At 32.1% G+C, this 20,437-nt stretch overlaps 1 protein-coding gene across 1 annotated transcript; it reads left to right on the forward strand.

Moving 5' to 3' along the window:
• The first annotated feature begins 12,674 nt into the window (after positions 1-12,674).
• Positions 12,675-17,775, forward strand: LOC142643679 (uncharacterized). The gene is made up of 9 exons (XM_075818381.1): positions 12,675-13,099; positions 13,732-13,974; positions 14,109-14,197; positions 14,298-14,436; positions 15,313-15,387; positions 15,898-16,019; positions 16,103-16,178; positions 16,529-16,588; positions 17,408-17,775. The coding sequence occupies exons 2-9, from the start codon at positions 13,837-13,839 to the stop codon at positions 17,534-17,536; spliced, it is 828 nt and encodes a 275-aa protein (XP_075674496.1). The 5' UTR covers positions 12,675-13,099; positions 13,732-13,836; the 3' UTR covers positions 17,537-17,775.
• The last annotated feature ends 2,662 nt before the right edge of the window (positions 17,776-20,437 follow it).

Raw genomic sequence — 20,437 nt, forward strand, 5'->3', positions numbered from 1 at the left:
CCCAGGAAAGCTAAAAATCAGATTTATGATAGAAACCCTGACCCAACGTTTATAATCGAAACGCGAACCAAAGGTATAAGTTGACCTTGACCCAATGATTATAAAGAATCACGAACTAAATGTATAAAGTTTGAACGCCACAAGGAAGAATCCTTGATAAGTTCACAGTTCTTGAAGAACCAAAAGAGAGCAAAGCCTCACCTTTTCTGAATTTTTATTCAATAATAATCTGAAAAACGTTTACAAACTTCAGAGCCTATTTAAGGACTCCACAAAACTTGACAGACAAGAAAATATATTCTAAAATAACTCCTAATTGATACCTTACCATATTAGGATTCAAGTTTGACCTAAAAAGCATTAAATGCACCTAAAAACAAGGAAAATACCTAAAAAACGTACTAAATAATAAAACCCTAAATAAAAGCTGATTTGGTCTGAAATTAGCAGATCCAAAATAGGAAAAAATCTGTCTTAACTGATACAAAGCTGGAAAGTCAATCAGCCATTAATTCATGCCATAAATCACTCCCAAATTAGTCAGATCAGCCCTAAATAGCTTGAATTAAATTTACTACACTTTCATCTTCCTTTGGGCCAAGCTTGGAATATCCTGCGTTAGAATCAGCCCAAATCTCTTGAATCAGCCCGTTAAGTGCTTCTTGGATCTTCTTGGATCTTGCTCTTGTAATAGGCCCAACTGGAACATGCAATGGATCCTTGAATGCTTGTTGATTCTCATCATTAAGGCATTGTCTTTTAACACTAGAGAAAAAGTCAAAAAACACCATTCAAACCTTCTAGCAACACATTATTTACCGTATCATTTTTTTACAATTATTGTATGTGATAAATTATGATTAGTTGCCTATTATTTTTACGCAAACTCAATATTGGTAGAGTTCCATTTGATATAGAATTTAAATCCTATTGAAATTAACATTTTTAGTTAACATTTTTTTTTCTATCCCATGAAAAAATAGAATTAAAAAAAAAGGTCATATCATTGTAGGAGGCAAAAAAATTATCAAACCAATTACAAAATGTCACATCAAAAATTTAATGACAAATTCTAGATTAATATGTCATTAAATTAACTGAATCAAATGATGACATGTGTCATCGAAATTGATATTACATTGGTATATTAAAATTTGCCACATGTCACTGGGTCCACAAGATAAAGATAAATCCACTATTCAAAGTTTGTGGATAATTATTTTTATTAAAATAAAATAATGATAAATTTTCTACTCAAAATTGATGGATAATTGTCTTTATTAAAATAAATAGAGATAATTATTTATCTTTGTTGATTATTATTGTAAGTGCACAATTTGTACCCGGTCCAGTCACCAAATGGACTCAGGCCCAAAGAGCCTTATACAATAAAATTCGTAGAGTATGGGCTTGAACCTAGACTATGGATGTTGGATAAAGAGAAAAATCAAGCTAAATTGCTGTCATCCGCGTATTCAATAAATGAGAATAGCAAAGAAACTCTCCTCGGACGTAAGCCGAGGACCACTTATATTGCCTTTCTTTCCTTAAGAACAATATTACAACTACCGTTCCCGTGTTCAAATCCCCCCTTTTCTTCTGCCATCTTTTACCTTTTATATCTCTCTTGTTCTCTTGTATCTCTCTTCTTCTTCTTTCTTTCTTCCACGTGTATCACAAATCTCCTAACTAGATACTTATCACATCCAGCACCTTCTTGAAACCTTCAAATACCAGCTGAAAGGCTGAACCTCACTGTTCAAATGTCATTTCTCCATTAATGCGGCTAGGGAGGTAGGTGTAGGGTCTTTAATGCGGTGGTAACAGCTTTTTCTCCTCTGATATTTCTCACACATTCTTCCTTCCAAAAACTGCGTAGATCACGCCTTTATCCAACAGATCTTCTGGAATTCTGTCTCCAAACCCCTTGGCATGTCCCATGACTTTTACTTGACCCGTCCGAGGAGATACTCCTCCTCAGACAACTCCTTCACCCCTTGTGACGTGAACTGGCCTGCGGACCTCAAAGGCTCTGCTTGGACAGGCCTACATCACCAAATCAGGCCCAAGGCCCAAATATATATATTTTATTTATTTTACCCCCACAATTATCTTTATCAACATCTAATATTTATCAAAATAGATAAATAGAAATAATTATCTCTAAGCAAAATTTGGACCAATCAAGAGTCTACTACATATTTTCAAGCATATCAATTCAAAGGGGAGTTTATCCTCTGAAATCACTATAAATAGAGGACATCCCCTCTCATTTGGGAGAGAATTTTTCAAAGACGTCAAAACTCTAGAGAAATTCTGCCTCAAGAACACACGAAGAACATTCAAAGTTCTTTGAAGTTCTATTGGAATCAAGCTACAATAATTGTATCATTTTTTTACAATTATTGTATGTGATAAATTATGATTAGCTGCCTATTACTTCTACACAAACTCAATATTGGTAGAATTCCATTTGATATAGAATTTAAATCCTATTGAAATTAAAATTTTTATTGCTATCCCATGAAAAAATAGAATTAAAAAAAAAAAGGTCATATCATTGTTGGAGGCAAAAAAATTATCAAACCAATTACAAAATGTCACATAAAAAATTTAATGACAAATTCTAGATTAATATGTCATTAAATTAACTTAATCAAATGATGACACGTGTCATCGAAATTGATATTACATTGGCATATTGAAATTTGCCACGTGTCACTAGGTCCACAAGTTAAAGATAAATCCACTATTCAAAGTTTGTGGATAATTATTTTTAAAAAAATAAAGATAAATTTTCTACTCAAAATTGATGGATAATTATCTTTATTAAAATAAATAGAGATAATTATTTATCTTTGTTGATTATTATCTTTATCAACATCTAATATTTATAAAATAGATAAATAGAAATAATTATCTCTAAGCAAAATTTGAACCAATCAAAAGCCTACTACATATTTTCAAGCATATCAATTTAAAGGGGAGCTAATCCTCTGAAATCACTATAAATAGAGGACATCCTCTCTCATTTGGGAGAGAATTTTTCGAAGACGTCAAAGCTCTAGAGAAATTCTGCCTCAAGAACACACGAAGAACATTCAAAGTTTTTTGAAGTTCTATTGGAATCAAGCTACAAAAAGCCTCCACAAACTTCAACAAACCCTAAATCTTCAAAGCTCAACCCTAAATCTTCAAAGCTCAACGGATCAAGCCTCTAAAGCTCCGAAGAACTTCAACCCAAAAGCCTTCACATTCAAAGACTTGAAGAACAATAAATCTCTAATAAGCTCAAAACTAGAGATTTGTTGTAGAGACCGTTCAATCCAACTTCCAGCTAAAGTCAAGAAGATTTCTTGTTCGAGTCAAGTTCAATGAAGATAGAATCAGAGGGTCTTCTTTTGTATAAGAATTGAAATAGAGATTGTACTCATTATTCATCAATATAAATTTATATTTGCAAACCATATTTCTATTCAATTGTTTGATTTTCTGCCATTGGGCAATTTTGTGTTTACAATCATATGTATGAATAGAATGAACAAAAAATGTTGATATCAAAATAGTGTAAAACAAAAATAAATAAATAATAGAAACACATGAATGAGACAATAAGAATATAAGATAGATTATATATATATATATATATATATTACTCGGCTAAAGCCATTAGATGGTTAAGTTAATTGCTCTAAACAAAGGGTGGAAAAGATAGGAAGGATTGAAAAATGGAAGAATGAAAAATTACTGTATTTTTCTTTGTTGATACGAAAGAAATAGTGATTTGTAGCAATTTACTTCTAAATCATATTATATTAAATGCAAATTTTTTGACATTAGCCACATGTTTTCCTCTCAATTTGGAGGGATTAAATTTGTGGGTAAGGGGAGATAATAACCTCACCCCATTTTTCCATCTTCTTTTTTTCTCTCCTACCAAACTGGAGAAAATACTCTCTCTCTCTCTCTGTCTCTCTCTCTCTGTCTCTCTCTATCTCTCTCTCTCTGTCTCTCTCTCTCTCCTAATATCACTCCAACCAAATATGCTATAAATAAAATAGGCCTCTAGAGTTCAATCTTTAATTGACAAAAGTCTAAGAAAGGAAAAGGAGAAGAATCATAGTTAACCCAAGGGATAGCTAAACCATCATGAAGTAGATACTAGTTCAAATCTCCCCTTGGAATAAAAAATTATTTATTTGAAAAAAAAAAAAAAAAAGAACTCATAATCACACAACCACTTGGTACGTCAAATGGGTTGAAAGCAGTCACTCAAAAATTCTTTAAAATAAGAACACTACATTTTCTACCGCTTTTAGAAAGCTTACCAAGAAAATTGAGATGAATAAAAGATATATCCAAAGTCACCATATCAACTCTTGGGAGGAGTTCAGAAAGATATCTTAGATTTTTCCTTTCTATCACACAAACATGTTCATCTCCACGAATTTTGTCAGCCACCTAAAGAAGTCAGCAGTGATTACCCCTAAAACCATTAATGATCAACGATTCAACGGTTTCTAGGCTGGCATAATTAAAAATGAAAATAAAACAGAAGTTGCTCCAACAACATATTAGGTATAAGTTCTATTCAATTTCTATGATAAGCAATATATATATATATATATTGCATTTCAGACCAGAGGTTATATAAATTTTCCTTTAGAGGGCGTGATTGCTCATGAGAAAAAAATGCTAATCTAGTCATCTTATGTGAAATTAAACATTTTAGGCCCAAATAAAATTCAACCCTTTGGTACCTCTTACAAACCATTTCTAGAATAATAAAATGACAAAATACTTTTAATGTTACATTCTAAGACCAAAAAGCACTGAAAGTGATTTTCTTCTTCCTATTTTGAATATTATAAATGAATCTTTAAGATCTTTATCTTGCTGGGATTTTTGTTTTGTATCCAGCAGGAACCTGAATTTTTTGGCCCATAATGTTGCTTCTTGGGCATCCTTTTGTAATTGGGACAGACCTCTAACTATCTCCAACCTTCCTGCTCTGATTTTCTACTCAGTTGGTAGAGATGGTTTAGGGTCACTCTTTATTCTTAATGCAAATAATCTTAATAATAAAAAATTTTAAAAAAAGCACTGAAATTCAAAATATATATATATATATATATATATATATATATATATATATATATATATATATATATATTCTTTCCATCTCTAAAGTTAATAATAAAAGATCAACTTTTAGTATCTACTTCTTGAGATCCAAGAGGAGCCTCAACATCAAGCTCTAAGGATAATTCATATACAAAGGTTATAGTGATTTTTTTTTTCTAACAAAGAATCTTTATTCAAAAGAGAAGATAGTTTTTTTTAATATAGTTTCAATATACATAAAGTGTATCAAAACACTCCTAAAGAATTACAACCTAAAATTCAAAAAGTCTAATAACGATGAGGAAGCTATACCGCGTATATATAATAGTAATTCAAAAATCCTACTAATTTTAGGTATATTTTGGCAAGATAAGGATGTTCCTTCATTACAATTTTTTTTATAGTTAACTGACATTTTAAACTAAATTAGTGTGCAAATATATAATAATACTCTAAAAAAAAGGAAGTAACTTTGTCATTCATGAGCACCTCAATTTTGGAAATTAAATGCTTCTTTTTAATTACCAATATATTGAATTACAATAAATTAACTTACAAAAATCATCAATTAAAGAGTGCTAGTTAATTAGAAAGGCCAAAAATATTATTTTTCATATACACAGCAAGAAAGACTCAGCATCATAATAAGCATAGAACTGCCATAAAATATTTCCTATCACATCCTAAATTAGAGACAACCATTTAAATTTTCTTCTTTTGAGTTACCATTTAAAACTAAAAAGGAGGGGACTTCACGTACGTCCCGATGCTGTCTAGCACAAATTTGCTAAGCAAAAAGAAAGAATATATAAGCTATTAGAACTTCATATTACCTACCCATACATAACCTACATCAACCCCGTAAACAAAATGATGCACCATATTGAAGCAAGCGGTGAGTAAAATCTCCAGTGGATAACCCTGAATCAAGAGGTACTTTACCAGCAACATTGATGCCTAACTGTTCTATATCCAAAATAAATAAATAAATAAATAAAAGAGCTTAAATTAAGATATATATGAGATGGGTTTAAGTTACACTTGGTGTAACTTATAGTTACACCATTTGTGGACCGTAGATTGTAATTGATCTAATTGTTAAAAAAATAGCATTAAATGCTAATTGACTTACACTTCATTCACTTAATTAATAGCAATTTTGTTTCTCTCTCCTTATTTATTATTTAAAACATTTTACATATATTCATTTTTTTGCCAATGACTTTACAAATATGTTTGCAAAACTTTTTTTTTTTGTTGAGTTCGTGTTTTTCTGTTTTTGTTTTTGTTTTTTATAATTAGAAAAAAAGAAGAAGTATTTCACTATGTTGAGGAGACTAGGAAATCACACTCGACGATTAGGGGACAATGAATGTGTAACTTGAATCCATCTCATATATATATATATATATGTTCAAACTACACCTGGTGTAACTTGATTAGAGTTACAACTATTTTAGACCTTTGATTCTCATTAAATCTAACGACCAGCAAAAGACTACCTCTCACATCATTAATATGTAATTATTATTTACCATGTCTAACTCATTTAAATTAAATTCCCCACATTCATTGCCTTACTATTAATAATCATCTTCCTATCCATCAAGCAAATCACCTCACAAAGATTGAGGATTGGCAAGCAGTATTGATATTAGATGCAGCTGGTAGTTTCAAGAGGTTCATTGACCAAGTAAATCCAGCAAAACACATTGGCAATGATATTAAAATTATGTACATTCAACCAATATAATCTGATTCTATCGACCAATAGCTCAATACTTTAATATACTAATGTGAATTCCAGCAATATATTCACCACCAATGGTCCAATATTACACCAAAGAAGGAGAAGAAAAAAGAACTATTCATGAGATGTTTACAAACATCTTCAATTAATTTCAAGGTCTATCAACCTAATTGAACAGAATTAGAAGTGGGCGAGGAGAATAAGATTTTTTATTTTTTTTAATAAGTGAAAGATGATTATATATTATGAAGAGAGAGGTGGTGAATGTGGGAGAATTTAATTAAAACGAGTTGACCTATCAAATAATAATTACATATTAATGATGTGAGAGGTAGTCTTTTGCTGACCGTTAGATTTAATGAGAATCAACAGTGTAAAATGGGTGTAATTCTAGTCAAGTTACACTAGATGTAACTTGAACTCATCTCATATATATATAGTCTCACCAAATCTACTAGTAATAATGTTTTTTTTTTTTTTGGTATCAAGCATGCATGATGCTTTGCTTTAGGAGAGTAATCACCTACATACATATTTTGGAATTCAGCCATTATCTGCGCAACAGCCTTCTCAGAGACAGATGTTCCAAGTTTGTTCACAAATGGCCTGCATGCATGGCCTTGTTTTTATTTGAACATAAACATGCATTGGGGGGAGGTTTTGGTCCAGTGTCCAATGGCACTGAACCTGTTGGAATTGTGACACATGTCTATTTTTAGATACGTGTAACCATCCGACCAGATCCAATGCAGTGAAAACATTGAACCTAATCCGAACCCATGCATAGTCACAGTTAGTTAGCTAGCAACTTGTTAGGGTATCACTTTTCCACCATAACATTTGCTCTTCGTTTTTGCCCCCCACTAAGGTTCATAAACAAAGCAATTGCCTAAAATACAAATGTCACAGATATTGACATACACTATAAAATATCCATAAGATATCCATAACCCTACATGTCATCATATTCATTCACTAAAGTGCATCACAATATGTCATAATATTAAAATATGTCACTTATCATGTAGGACCCAATTAAGATTGAATAAAGGTTCGGCTGTATTGGTGTAACTTACAAGACATATCTCATCCAGCCTCCTTTTCTTAGAAAATGTCAATGGCAGAACGTAATACAATATATGAAAAATGATAAAAAGGTTTCAAGACCAATAGTCAATACTTGTTCACAACAAAGGTTAGTTTTGATCCTCTTCTCTGAATCAGTCCAAGAATTTTATCAATAATAAATAGCTATTCCAAATATATTATCAATAATATTGGAATTTTTCTTAATAGCAAAAGGCTTATCTTAGCCTCTCTAATTTTGTTTCTAAAGGACTTGGATGCACTTGCTTATTATGTTTACACAATTTCAAAATTCAATAAAAATATTGGGTTTGCTTACTTGCTATTGTAATTTGTGATTACTAGTTTTTTTTTTTTTTAAAGAGAATTTCAACCTATGAAGTCTGTTCCTGATGATAGCTTTTTATCATCAGACCAAGACACTAATCGGTTTTTAGTATAGGCGAGGATTGAATCTCAAATCTCTTATTCAACTATCAGAGATTTTACCAATTAAGCTAATTGGAACCCATTGATTACTAGGTTTAATATGAACAAAGCTAGCCTTTTAAATCTTTAGACTGCATTTCAAAGCATTAGCTTCTTTGGAATTATATTATAGCACAAATGGTAAAGGACTTTCTCACTATTTAGCTTATTTTGCTACTATTCACAGGTCTCATTACACTTTTTAGTACTATTTATGAGTCTTATTGTACTATTTCAGCTACCTTTTAGCTTTATCTACAGTACTTTCAGCAAAAAGTTTTCAATTTCAACTAAATAAAGTGTTCCCAAACAGACACTAAGAATAAAGAAAATATGTGATTTAATAGTGGAATTCTTCAATCCATATGGTGGTTTAAAGTTTAATATATTATTATGCAAACTCTCTTTATATTTTTTGGCTTGTGTTAATGGGCACCGTAAAGTGCCCGTTGAGCAACTTTTTAACTTTTTTTTTTTTGCACTATTTTTTGTCTATTTTTGCAGCTTTATGTCATTTTTTTTCAATGTAAGGATAACTTTATAGAGAGAAAAAATATTAAAATAACTTGTAACACCAGTTTTATGTCCTTTTTTTTAATTTTTTATTAAATGAAACTCACCTTAGTACATCCTTAACAAGCACCTGTGTGGTGCTTGTTAACATTTGCTATATTTTTTTAGGCATCTCCTTTTATATTACTTATATAGTTATCTACCATCTTCCATTCAATTAATTTGGATTTATATTTTATTTTATTTTATTTATAAAATCTTAATCTTACACAACAACATGCATTCATTGTATAACTTAAAGTAAAAGGGTAAAAGATCACTTTATTTTTTATTATCTATTTTAATTTTAATTTTAATTAAAAAATATTTTCATATTTTCTTTAGTTTACACATGATTCTTGATTAAGTCATAGGTATAATACTAGTTATTATTATTTTATTTTATTTTTATAGAATAATTAATTATATATATTCTTTAGTAGACACAAAAGTTGTATTAGATGTATCTTGAATCTGATATTCTCGAAGTGAACATTATTATTTATTGTAAGGACAAAGAGCCTAAATAAGGATATTGAGCCGTGGGCCACACCCGAGGACGTCAGATAGCCCGAGGACGTCAGATAAATACTAGCGAAAACAAATAAGTTATTGAGCCAAAGAAGAGGTCGAATCGCAATGAACAAGTGATGTTGTCCGAGAAGCGACCCCTCCTTGGACTGTAGATTAGAGGCCTAAAATCCAACCACCCATCAAGCCCTAGGCAATGGGCAACCATGCTTGGGAGGATAAGCTTCAGTTAGAGGTGAGTCACCAAAGAGATGAGAAATATTTGGGCAAAAAGCTGCTACTACTACTACATTGAATGCTCTGCATCTAACCCCTTGACCGCATTAATGTGGAAGTGAAACCTGAACAGTAACTTTCAGCCTTACAGCTACCCACAGAGACTTCAGGAATGTGCTGATGAGACAAGTATCAAGATGAGGCAGTGGGCAACCATGCTTGGGAGGATAAGCTTCAGTTAGAGGTAAGTCACCAGAGAGATGAGAAATATCAAGGCAAAAAGCTACTACCACTGCATTGAATGCTCTGCATCTAACCCCTTGACCCCATTAATGTGGAAGTGAAACCTAAACAGTAACTTTCAGTCTTACAGCTATCCACAGAGACTTCAGGAATGTGCTGATAAGACAAGTATCAAGATGATTAGCAATCTGATCTACACGTGGAATACTGAGATGACAGAAGAGAATGACATATAAAAGGGAAGAACTCCATGACAAAAGGGGGGGTATCTGAGATTGAGAGAGAGAAAAAGCACTGTGTAACTAAGAACTTGAATATTTGTATAAGTCCAGAAAAAATATATAAGAACATTCCTTCCTCGGACCTGACTAGGGAGCATTTTTCTTTGTTCAAACTATTTATATTGTTTATCTCGACACGAACCAACCTATCACCTATCTCATTGGACGTTCAGTTTCAAGCCCACTCTCTTATAAATTCATTGCTTTAGGCTTATTGGGCAATTGCTTAAACCGCTTGGGCTATGGACCGAATCTGGTCCTTACATTTATTATAATTATAATCTATATATATATATATATATATATATATAAAGGTAATTCTAAGAGAAAATCCAATTAGATTTCAAATTAGAATTCAATTAGAGTCTAATTTTGCACCACGTGTTCCATCTAATCTAAATTTTTAAATTTTTGTGGCAAGTGAATTAATTTAGTATAAAAATTGGATCTCAATTAAAGTTTAATTTTGCCACATGCATCTTATTTAATCTAAACTTTTTAATTTTTGTGCCAAATGAGTTAATTTAGTGTAGAAAACGAAGAGCTCAATATATACAAATCATAAAAACATAATTTTTGATTGATTTTATATTTATGAGTCTTTTTTTTATAACTAAAAACAATTCAAGTTTATAAGTCATTTATGTATTATACTATGACCATATACAGTCCATTACTAACTAAGTAATATATATATATATATATATATATATATATATATATATATATATATATATATATATATATATATATTTATTTATATTTATATTAAAAAAACTTTTTTAAACCAAAGTTTAAAGAAAATTTAATTAGAATTAAAATTGGACTTTACTTTTGTTAGCTTTCCATACAAATCAAATTGTTTAGATTTTTGTTGTTAATTTTTTCTTTGAACTAATGAGCATATTTTTTATACTGTTTCTATTCAAATATTTTGTACACGAAAATATTGAAATTATCAAACTGTAATTGAGCTAAACAAACTCATGCACCTATTTCCATTCAATTTAAGAGATACTATTTGACCAATTTATTATTTTATTTTTTGTTATATTTAGTAGAATTTCACAGACAATAATTGTAAATTGATATTGTATATTAGGCATGGCAATTTTTCCCCGCCCCACTTAACCCGCCCCTCCCCACTTCGCCTCGCGCGGGTTTTCCCTACCCTGCAAAGGTGGTAGGACGGGGATGGGGCAAGATTTTAGCCCCGCACCACGGGGCAGGGCAGGGATGGGTATAGACTTTTTAGACCCGCCCCGCCCTGCGTTGCGAAGGGTTATAACTGTAAATTTTTCATATCTTAAAACCCTACTATTTAAAAAACCGTATCAATATTAGCTTATTTTATTTTACCCAATGTGGTTCTTTGCCTTTATTTTGTTATGTGTTATACTATGAGATTTTTTTTATGATTGTCTTGTTAAACACTTGGATATATTATTCAATTTTTTTTTCTAAAAATTGATTTGATTTGATGGAATACATTTAGTTGTGATTTCAAGTACATTTTTATTAATGAAATAAGTTTCATTAAAAAAATTGTACTAGTTGTAGGGCAAATTAACAAAAAGTAGAGTTTTACGAGGTTTCGCAAGGCCCCAAGGGGTGGGGATGGGGTGAGAAAGTTTTCCCAATCATGCGGGGCAAGCAGGGATGGGGCAAGACAAAACTATACGGGGCGGGGACGAAAACCCCATCCTTCAGCCCCGTTCCGCCCCATTGCCATCCCTATTGTATATATAGTATCCAATAGTGATTTTCAAAATTATATACCTAATAACAATGTAATGAGAAACTTGGAATAACCAATATCATGAAAATTACAAGGAAAAACTATTTTAGTACCTACAAATGTTCTGATCGAATTATGTCCTACATTTTTAATAACTTAAAATAACATCAATAACACCAGTACAATTCATCACTTCCGTGTATAAGCATGGGTTACATACTAGTATATATTAATAGTTAAGGCTCAGAGAAAGTTTAATTAAAATTTAAAATTAGAATCCAATTTTGCACCATGTTACTAAATTATGTAAGGACCATACCATAATTATCCACTTAAATTTTTTAATCTTTGAGTCAAGTGAGTTGATGAATGCAAAATACTAAGAACCTAATATTAATGAACTATAATTTTTTTTTTTTAAATCTAATCACATATAATCAATACAAATTATCACACAACAAAAATCATTGGATATTCTGTCTTATAAAAAATTAAAAAAAAATGATTATAAGCTGTATTAAATTTGGGTAAGAATTTTAATATATAACTAATTGTACTTACTTTTTAAAAATATAATTTGACTAATTATTTATATTTTATGATAGAAATTGTGTTTGATTTTAAAGGTATGTTTGCATGGCACATGCGTGTGCATTATAATAGCCAGCACAGACAGCTGGTAAGAAAAAACCAAGAACATTTTCCAAAAAAATAAAGGAGAGAGAGAGAGAGAGAGAGAGAGAGCATGGTGGTATGCGAATCAGGCAATCACATTTGTTGCTGTTAGGTTTCGTTATCTTGATTGGATTGGATAACAAACCATATGGCCTAGGCCTCATCCAAACCAAACCCACCCAAAAGTCCAGAACAACAGAAACAGAAGTAGAAGCAGAACAGAACACGGAATGGCATGTAAACGACACCATTTGGGTACTCTGTCGTTTTAGCAAATACCCATCTGCAGTTTGCAGTTGCTCCTCAATCTCTGGTTTTTGGGGTTCATGTCTTTTTGATTTCCCAATTACCCATCTGCCTGCGCTTGCAACTGATCTGATATAAATATTCACGGATCCTCTTCCTTCAACATAACATTTTTGGCTTTTCTGGATGGTAAGCTCTTTTCATCTGTTTCTGACTTTCTTTTTGGCTTTTATGTTTCTCAGATCTATCATTCATTTTGATCCAACCTCTCTCTTTTTTTCATTTCCATCATAAAGTTTAGATTTTGCTGATATGGGTTTCATATTTTATGACTGATTTTGTGTTTTTGCTCTTCTTTATACTTCTATGGATTTTACCATTTATATATATTATGTACCCATTTATTTGTATTGCAGCCATTCTACTTGCTCTTTCAATTTATGTTCATTTCTATCTGTAAGCTTAGCTAAGGTAAAAGAGTTGGTTTTATTCTGATTCTTAACGTACAATATATGTTGAACTTCATAGAACTTATTAGAATGTTATGATAAAATTTAGAGTTTTAGATTCATTTTAAAAAATAAAAATAAAAATAAAAAAACGAATTGATTTTTGTAAACTCGATGAGATCCATAATAGAATGGTGGGTCTGATCCATAACATGGCCTAAGGAATCTAAACTAAGTTTTTCCGTACTATTTTAGGATGATCATGAATTATAGTATTATGCATGCATGTTCATGTTCATGTTCATGTTCTGTAGTTGCGTTCTTGTTGTTGCTTGCTAACTTCTTGCTTGCTTGTTTATTAATGAATTGAAGTGATGAACGGAAAAGGAAGAGCAGAAGAAAAAGTTACAAGTAGAGAAGAAAGGAGATAAGATCTGCTAATATAACATAGCATTATTGTTGAAGGAGTACGTTATTATGGCAGTCTCTAGAAAAACAGCTATGGCTATTAAGACTTACCAAAATCAGGCTCAGGCGCTGGCTAAGAACTACTTATTAGCAGATCCCTTTATGCCTTACACTTGTGTCCTCGGAGGCATTTTTTTGTTCAAAGTGGTATACCCTTGTCTTTCTGTTTTATTGTTCAGTTGTGAAAGACTGAAGATAGTTGATCTTCTGTTTGTTTCATTTGAGTTGTACGTGTAATTACCGCTTTATTAACTCATTCTAAATCTTTTTCCCCTTTACAGGGCTATGATCTTACCCAATTAATCAGTACCTTTTATTTTAAGAGTTATAATGGTCTTACAAAAATCCAACGAATTGAGTGGAATAATCGGTAAGTGTGTCTCTCCTGTTGTTCAACCTATTATTAATTTGTTCCTTTTTCATTTGTTGCTTATATCTTTTCTTAATTAAAAAAAAATTAATCTTGGCAGCGGTATCTCCACAATTCATGCTATTTTTATCACAGTTATTTCCTTGTATTTTGTGTTCTGGTCAGATCTCTTTTCTGACCAGCGGGTTGCTGGCCTTGTTACATTTCGAAGCTCACCTCTGTCAGTTTTTGCCTTGGGGGTAAGTTTATTTATTTATGAATTTATTTTCATAATAAATAATTGGAAAATACATAGCTGCGGTCTCTGTATGTGACTTTGCACATTCTGTTTTTAATCGATTCAGGAAAAATAAATAATCTGATGCTTAGGTGTCTTAGAAACATCTTTCTTTTCTGAATATTGCCCAGGTTTTCATTAATGCAATAATGATACTAAGAAATTGAGTAGACGACTTTTTAACTTTAATTTCCTGTGCATGAGTGTTGGTGGTGATGCCAAGAACATGGCTTCTCAACTTTATAATGAATTAAAACAGTCTTGACCTTCCAACCTGTTATGTCAATAAGTAACCCTACTTGCCAACCTCTGCTTGTAAAAATTAAAAGCTGCATATATTGATGCCCTACAAAACATGTTGTAATTATTTTCTTAAAAAGAGTGTCATGCCTTTCATTTCTTCCACCCCTTTTGTTCAGCTTTTGGGCCAAAATTTTTTTTTTTTTTTTTTTCAGGAAAATAATTTTGCATTCTGCTTCAGTTCCCCCATTCTTTTTTCTTCTTTGATTAACTTAATTGTTACAACAAGTGGGAGAAGGGGGACTTGTACTCTGGTTCTCCTCATAAAGGAGACTAGGCCTTGCCACTAAGCTACAAGGCTCTTGGCAAGATAATGGGCCATCCTTGTGAATAGGAAAAATGATAACTGAAAATTGGGAAGCAGATTGGCTGTCTTCATCTACCTATTTTGGGAACATGCCGAGGATGCACCTCCCTTTAGCTTATTGCATACCTACATTTTGAAAGCATTCCGGGTTTGCTACATTTGATTACTACGCATCTTTTAATCATTTGAGAAGTTTTCTCCATATAATACTATTTATTTGATTTTTGACAGGTCTCTGTTGGATACTTTCTTGCAGATCTTGCAATGATTTTTTGGCTCTATCCTTCTTTAGGTGGAATGGAGTATGTAAGTCCAGTAGTCTGTCCTACACTCTCTGCACATGCAGGTGCACACACACCCACATCCACACACACCATACTTCCTTTTATGCTTCACTTTGCTGTGTGTTTTTATTTAACTGATAATACTTCAACGTAGAAACCACCTTTTCTCACATACTGTACACTTTCTCCCTTGAGGAATGCTTTTATCTGCCTCTTCACCCTGTTTCTAGCCAAGTATTTTTGTAGATTTAGACACATAATGGAAGTGAGTCTTATGACTCTGCTTTCTGCACTTGGCCTTTTGGGTTTAAACAATTATTTTCAATTCTCTTGAATCTAGGTCAAATCCTTCATTGTCAATGAATTTAATGACTTCAAACACTGGGATTGGGTGGTTAAGTTATGAGGGAGCAAATTGGGGAAGGCATGCTGCTTTTATAAATTGATTCAATGACAAAGCAGTATATCATAAAAAGTTTATTTAAGAACATTTAAAAGCCATATTACAAGCATTTTAATCTTTTAATTTCAGATTATCCATCACTCCCTTTCTGGAGTTGCAGTGGCATATTCTATGTTTTCTGGAGAAGGGCAACTTTATACGTTCATGATCCTCATCTCCGAGGTTACTACTCCAGAGGTCAATATGAGATGGTATGTTTAGAAGTAAAACTCATGTGTTGTAATGTTTGTGTTGTAAAGTTTTTGCTTTAATAGATCTTCTTGGTTCCATGAAGGTATCTTGATACGGCTGGTATGAAGAGATCTAATGCATATCTCATCAATGGCATACTGATATTTTTTGCATGGCTGGTGAGTCTAAATCCCCTTTAATTTCATTATAATACAACCCTATTAGCCTGTTGATATCCATTGAAATCTATGCTGAATAGGGGGAAACGAAATTATAATTTGGTTGTGGTGGCTTGCACACAAAATCATGCGCTGATGCCAGATAGTAGTGTTGCCCCCAACTGTGACCTTATGCGTTCTATTTTTCAGATTTAGATACGCTGATTTGAGCTCATCAGAAATGTGGCATGACTTCAGCCACAAGCAGCTTTTTGTGTTGAAAATGACCGGATTTCTTACTATGAGTTGCTTATATTTATTTATTACTTTTTAAATAAAGAATGACTGTTGAAATAACTTATGAAATGCAGGCTGCAAGAATTATGCTGTTTGGTTACGTGTTTTACCATGTTTACTTACACTACAATCAGGTGATTTGCAAGTCCTCAGCATATGTATTTCATGGGCTTTGAATTCTTGAAAATAAAAGCTTTTACTGCCTGCAAGCTGATCAGAATTACTAGACTGTGCTTGGAATAGTATTTTCAAATTTTTTGCTCTCATAATGTCTACCTAGTTTTAGACAAGGGGAAAAACACATGGACTTAATAATAAGTATCCTGAATGGGAAAGAAAAAAGTTCCAATTCAGATTAGCTATACAGAATAAAAACTTTCTTAAATTCTGAATTAATGCAAATATGGGACATTTTTTAATTTTATTATGAAAAGACACTAGATTTGTTTTTTATTTAAAATTATTGTGGTTACCTGTTAGTGATTCACTTACCTGCCAAAAAATAAAAAATTATTTGGTGACTGAAAAAATAGTTCATGTGATTAAATGGCGCAATTAATTGGTCGTCTGAAATAGAACCTACTGGTTTGGAGGAAATTATGTCAAATTGGTATAGGGGAAAATTCCATCCTTGTATAAATGCTCTCAATTTATTCATGAAACTCTTATTCATTTGTTTATATTTTTGCCAATTTTAGAATACCAACAGATTATGCTTAAAAGTTAAAACAATAGTTATCATTGGAGTTAATACACTATCGGTATAAACATAAGAAGCACCTAGTGAATTTTTTTTTCGCCAAAATTTGTCCTTTAATTTTTTTTTTTTTTTTTTCCAATTGCTTCCCAAACTCAACCGCTGGTTTTGTATGTCATGTTTCTAAAAGTTCAGTTATGATTTAAGTCTATATTTTTTTGGAGAGAAATGTGAAGCCATTTCATTTGCTCTGCAGGTGATCCAAATGCACGCCTTCGGATATTTCTTGGTCTTTGTGGTGCCTTCGGTGCTAGCTATCATGAACTTAATGTGGTTTGGGAAGATTCTTATGGGATTGAAGAAGACATTAGCAAAGCGGCAGTGAAGGATATTGTTACACATTTCAATCTAATTTCTCTGACTTAATGCTCGTTCCATTTTTCCTGTGGATTATTCTATTTTTTTCACTATACAAATGATAGAGTCGGGGAAAAAAAGAAAAGAAAATTGAATGCATTTTAATCTTCTCAATTGAGGGAAAACCAAAAACAAATTTGTTGTATATGATTCGAGTTGTATAAATTATAGTCTTTATATACAGTTTATTACTGGAAATTATTGACAGAAGATGATCAAACAACCAATTTTGCTGTGAATGCGAATGGTATTTTTTTTTTTTTTCCTTCTTTCTTAATGATGGAGGAGTGAAAGAAAATTCAAGGCATTTTGATATTCCATTCGATTCAATTAAATTCAAGTTGTTGTATATGATTTTAATACTTGATTAATAATGGTTTTGGAAGTGATAGTTTATGATAATATGTAATCTTTCTCTTCCCTCGAGTTACTCGCATTAGACCTTTCCATAAATAGATTGTTTGTACATTAGCCAATCTCTGCATTAGACCTTCCCATTTAACCTTTGGAGTTTGGATGCGGAAAAATCGAAAAGAAGGTAAAAAAAAACTTGCGTAAATTTAAAATTTTTGAAATTGATTGAAGTGATAAAGATAAAAATCTTTTCAAAATCAAGAGAGTGATTGGGTTGAACAAATAAAGGATTTCTAACCATCTTGTTATCCTCCAATGAACATAAACCGAGTAAATTAGACTGAAAATGAGAAACTAAAGGAAGGAGTCTGTCAATCAGTCTTATTTGGTTTCGAGATATCTATCTATTCCTTTATAATATTTTGTTTTAAATATATCGTAATAACCCAAAAGAAATCCCCTATTTATCTTTCAGGAATATATTTATGCACTTACTCATGATCATGGTTTAAATAGATACATGTTACTAGACAATATAAGTTATGATAATAAATTTAGAGATTTCATTGTCATTGTCCCACTAGAATAGTACTAAAAGAGTACATAAATAAAGGGAGAATACAATGAGCAGCAAAAGCCTGAAAGAGTGATGAGATCTGGGATTCCCGGCATTGTGGGGTGAAATGAGAAAGTTGAGTAATTGGTTGGCACTTTCGAAATTGTGATTTGAAGTATAAAGTATCAAAAATGACTATATATATATAAAGAAAATTCTTTTATATTTGTTTTTGCCTCAATAATATTAATAATTATTATAATTAGTATTGTAAGGAGTGTACGTCGGCTCATGGATTGCATTAATAAGTACAAACGGGTTGAGGAAGATCAACAGCAAAATAAGGGAATAGACCCAAACAGCCCAATACAATAAAATTTGTAAAGAGTGGGCTTGAAACCTAGGTTTTAGTGACACCCCAGCTTATCCATGCAATTGAAGCTATTCCTCTTCCTCCAACAGCTCCGGAGACAATTCCTCCTACACAACTCTCCACTGTGCAAGGCTCTTTTCCACCTCCCAAAGCATCTACAGGTCCTGACCCAGCCAAGGAACAAGGTGAGAAGACTAGTAAGGGTTTAAGCAGGAAAATCAGCCAGGGGGGTCCTCAACCAGGGGAGAAAGACAAGGGAAAATGAATTATGACCCTGTTCAAGACCAAAACTTCAAATGCTCCCCATACCATCAAAGAAGTGACTCCTCCACCTAATAAGACTGAGGCCAAACCAAAGGGGTCATAAGACGAATCAAAGGGAACTACGGCCAAGTCCAAGGAAGACCCTCCACAGAAAGCCAAAGCGTAGACTAGAATTCCCTTTCCTCTCTGACAATCTTTATGATAACTCTTTTTTATGATTTTGCCCCTATCTTTACATGAAATGTAACTATGCAAATTTATAATGACAATTTGAAGTTGTTGTTTTTGTTTTTTTTTTTTTTTTATATCTTTTATTCCATACAAATATGATTTGTGTGGGAAGTTCAACTCTTTATCTTAATGTATCCCATATACTTAGTATGAATGATATGATGTTTAATTGAATAGGGTAGACCTTAACATAGAATTTGATAATATAGGTAATCTGACAATGAAATAATCTCATTTCCAGAATGGATGAATGAACTCTTAACATGATTGTACCATTAATCTGAATACACCCATATTTTCACTTGATAACTTATATATTGGGATTATTTTCCTTTCAAGATTAACAAGCAGTAGTGAACAAATGAAAACAAGTGAATGTGCATAAACCCAAAGCGAGAGAAATATAATCTAAGGCTAATAGTTATGTAATACTTAGGCAAGCAATGAAAGATACCAATTTCGTCAAAGTATGTGGTCCGAGGAGCCAAGCATAATCAAGATTCCGTTTGATTCTTAGAAAAATGAACTGAAGTGTTAATTTTCCCAAAGTAGATAGTCCGAGGACCAGACGTAACTAAGGTTTTGTTTAACACTTAATAAAAAATATCAATTTATCCAAAGTATATGGTCCGAGGAGCCAGTCATGACCAAGTTTCAGCTTGATACTTATAAAAATGAACTAAAGTGTTAATTTTCCCAAAGTAGATGATCTGAGGATCAGACGTAACTAAGGTTCTGTTTAACACCTAGTAAAAATATCAATTTCTTCAAGGTATGTGGTTCGAGGAGCCAGACATGACCAAATTTCAGTTTGATACTTAGAAAAATGAATTGAAGTGTTAATTTTCCCAAAGTAGATGGTCCGAGGACCAGACGTAACTAAGGTTTCGTTTAACACCTAATAAAAATATCAATTTCTTCAAGGTATGTGGTCCGACGAGCCAGGCATCACCAAGTTTCAATTTGATACTTAGAAAAATGAACTAAAGTGTTAATTTTTCCAAAGTAGATGGTCCGATGACCAGACGTAACTAAGATTCTGTTTAACACCTAATAAAAATATCAATTTCTTCAAGGTATGTAATCCATAA

The sequence above is a fragment of the Castanea sativa genome, chromosome 7 (genome assembly GCF_040712315.1).
Source record: "Castanea sativa cultivar Marrone di Chiusa Pesio chromosome 7, ASM4071231v1".
Taxonomy (NCBI): domain Eukaryota; kingdom Viridiplantae; phylum Streptophyta; class Magnoliopsida; order Fagales; family Fagaceae; genus Castanea; species Castanea sativa.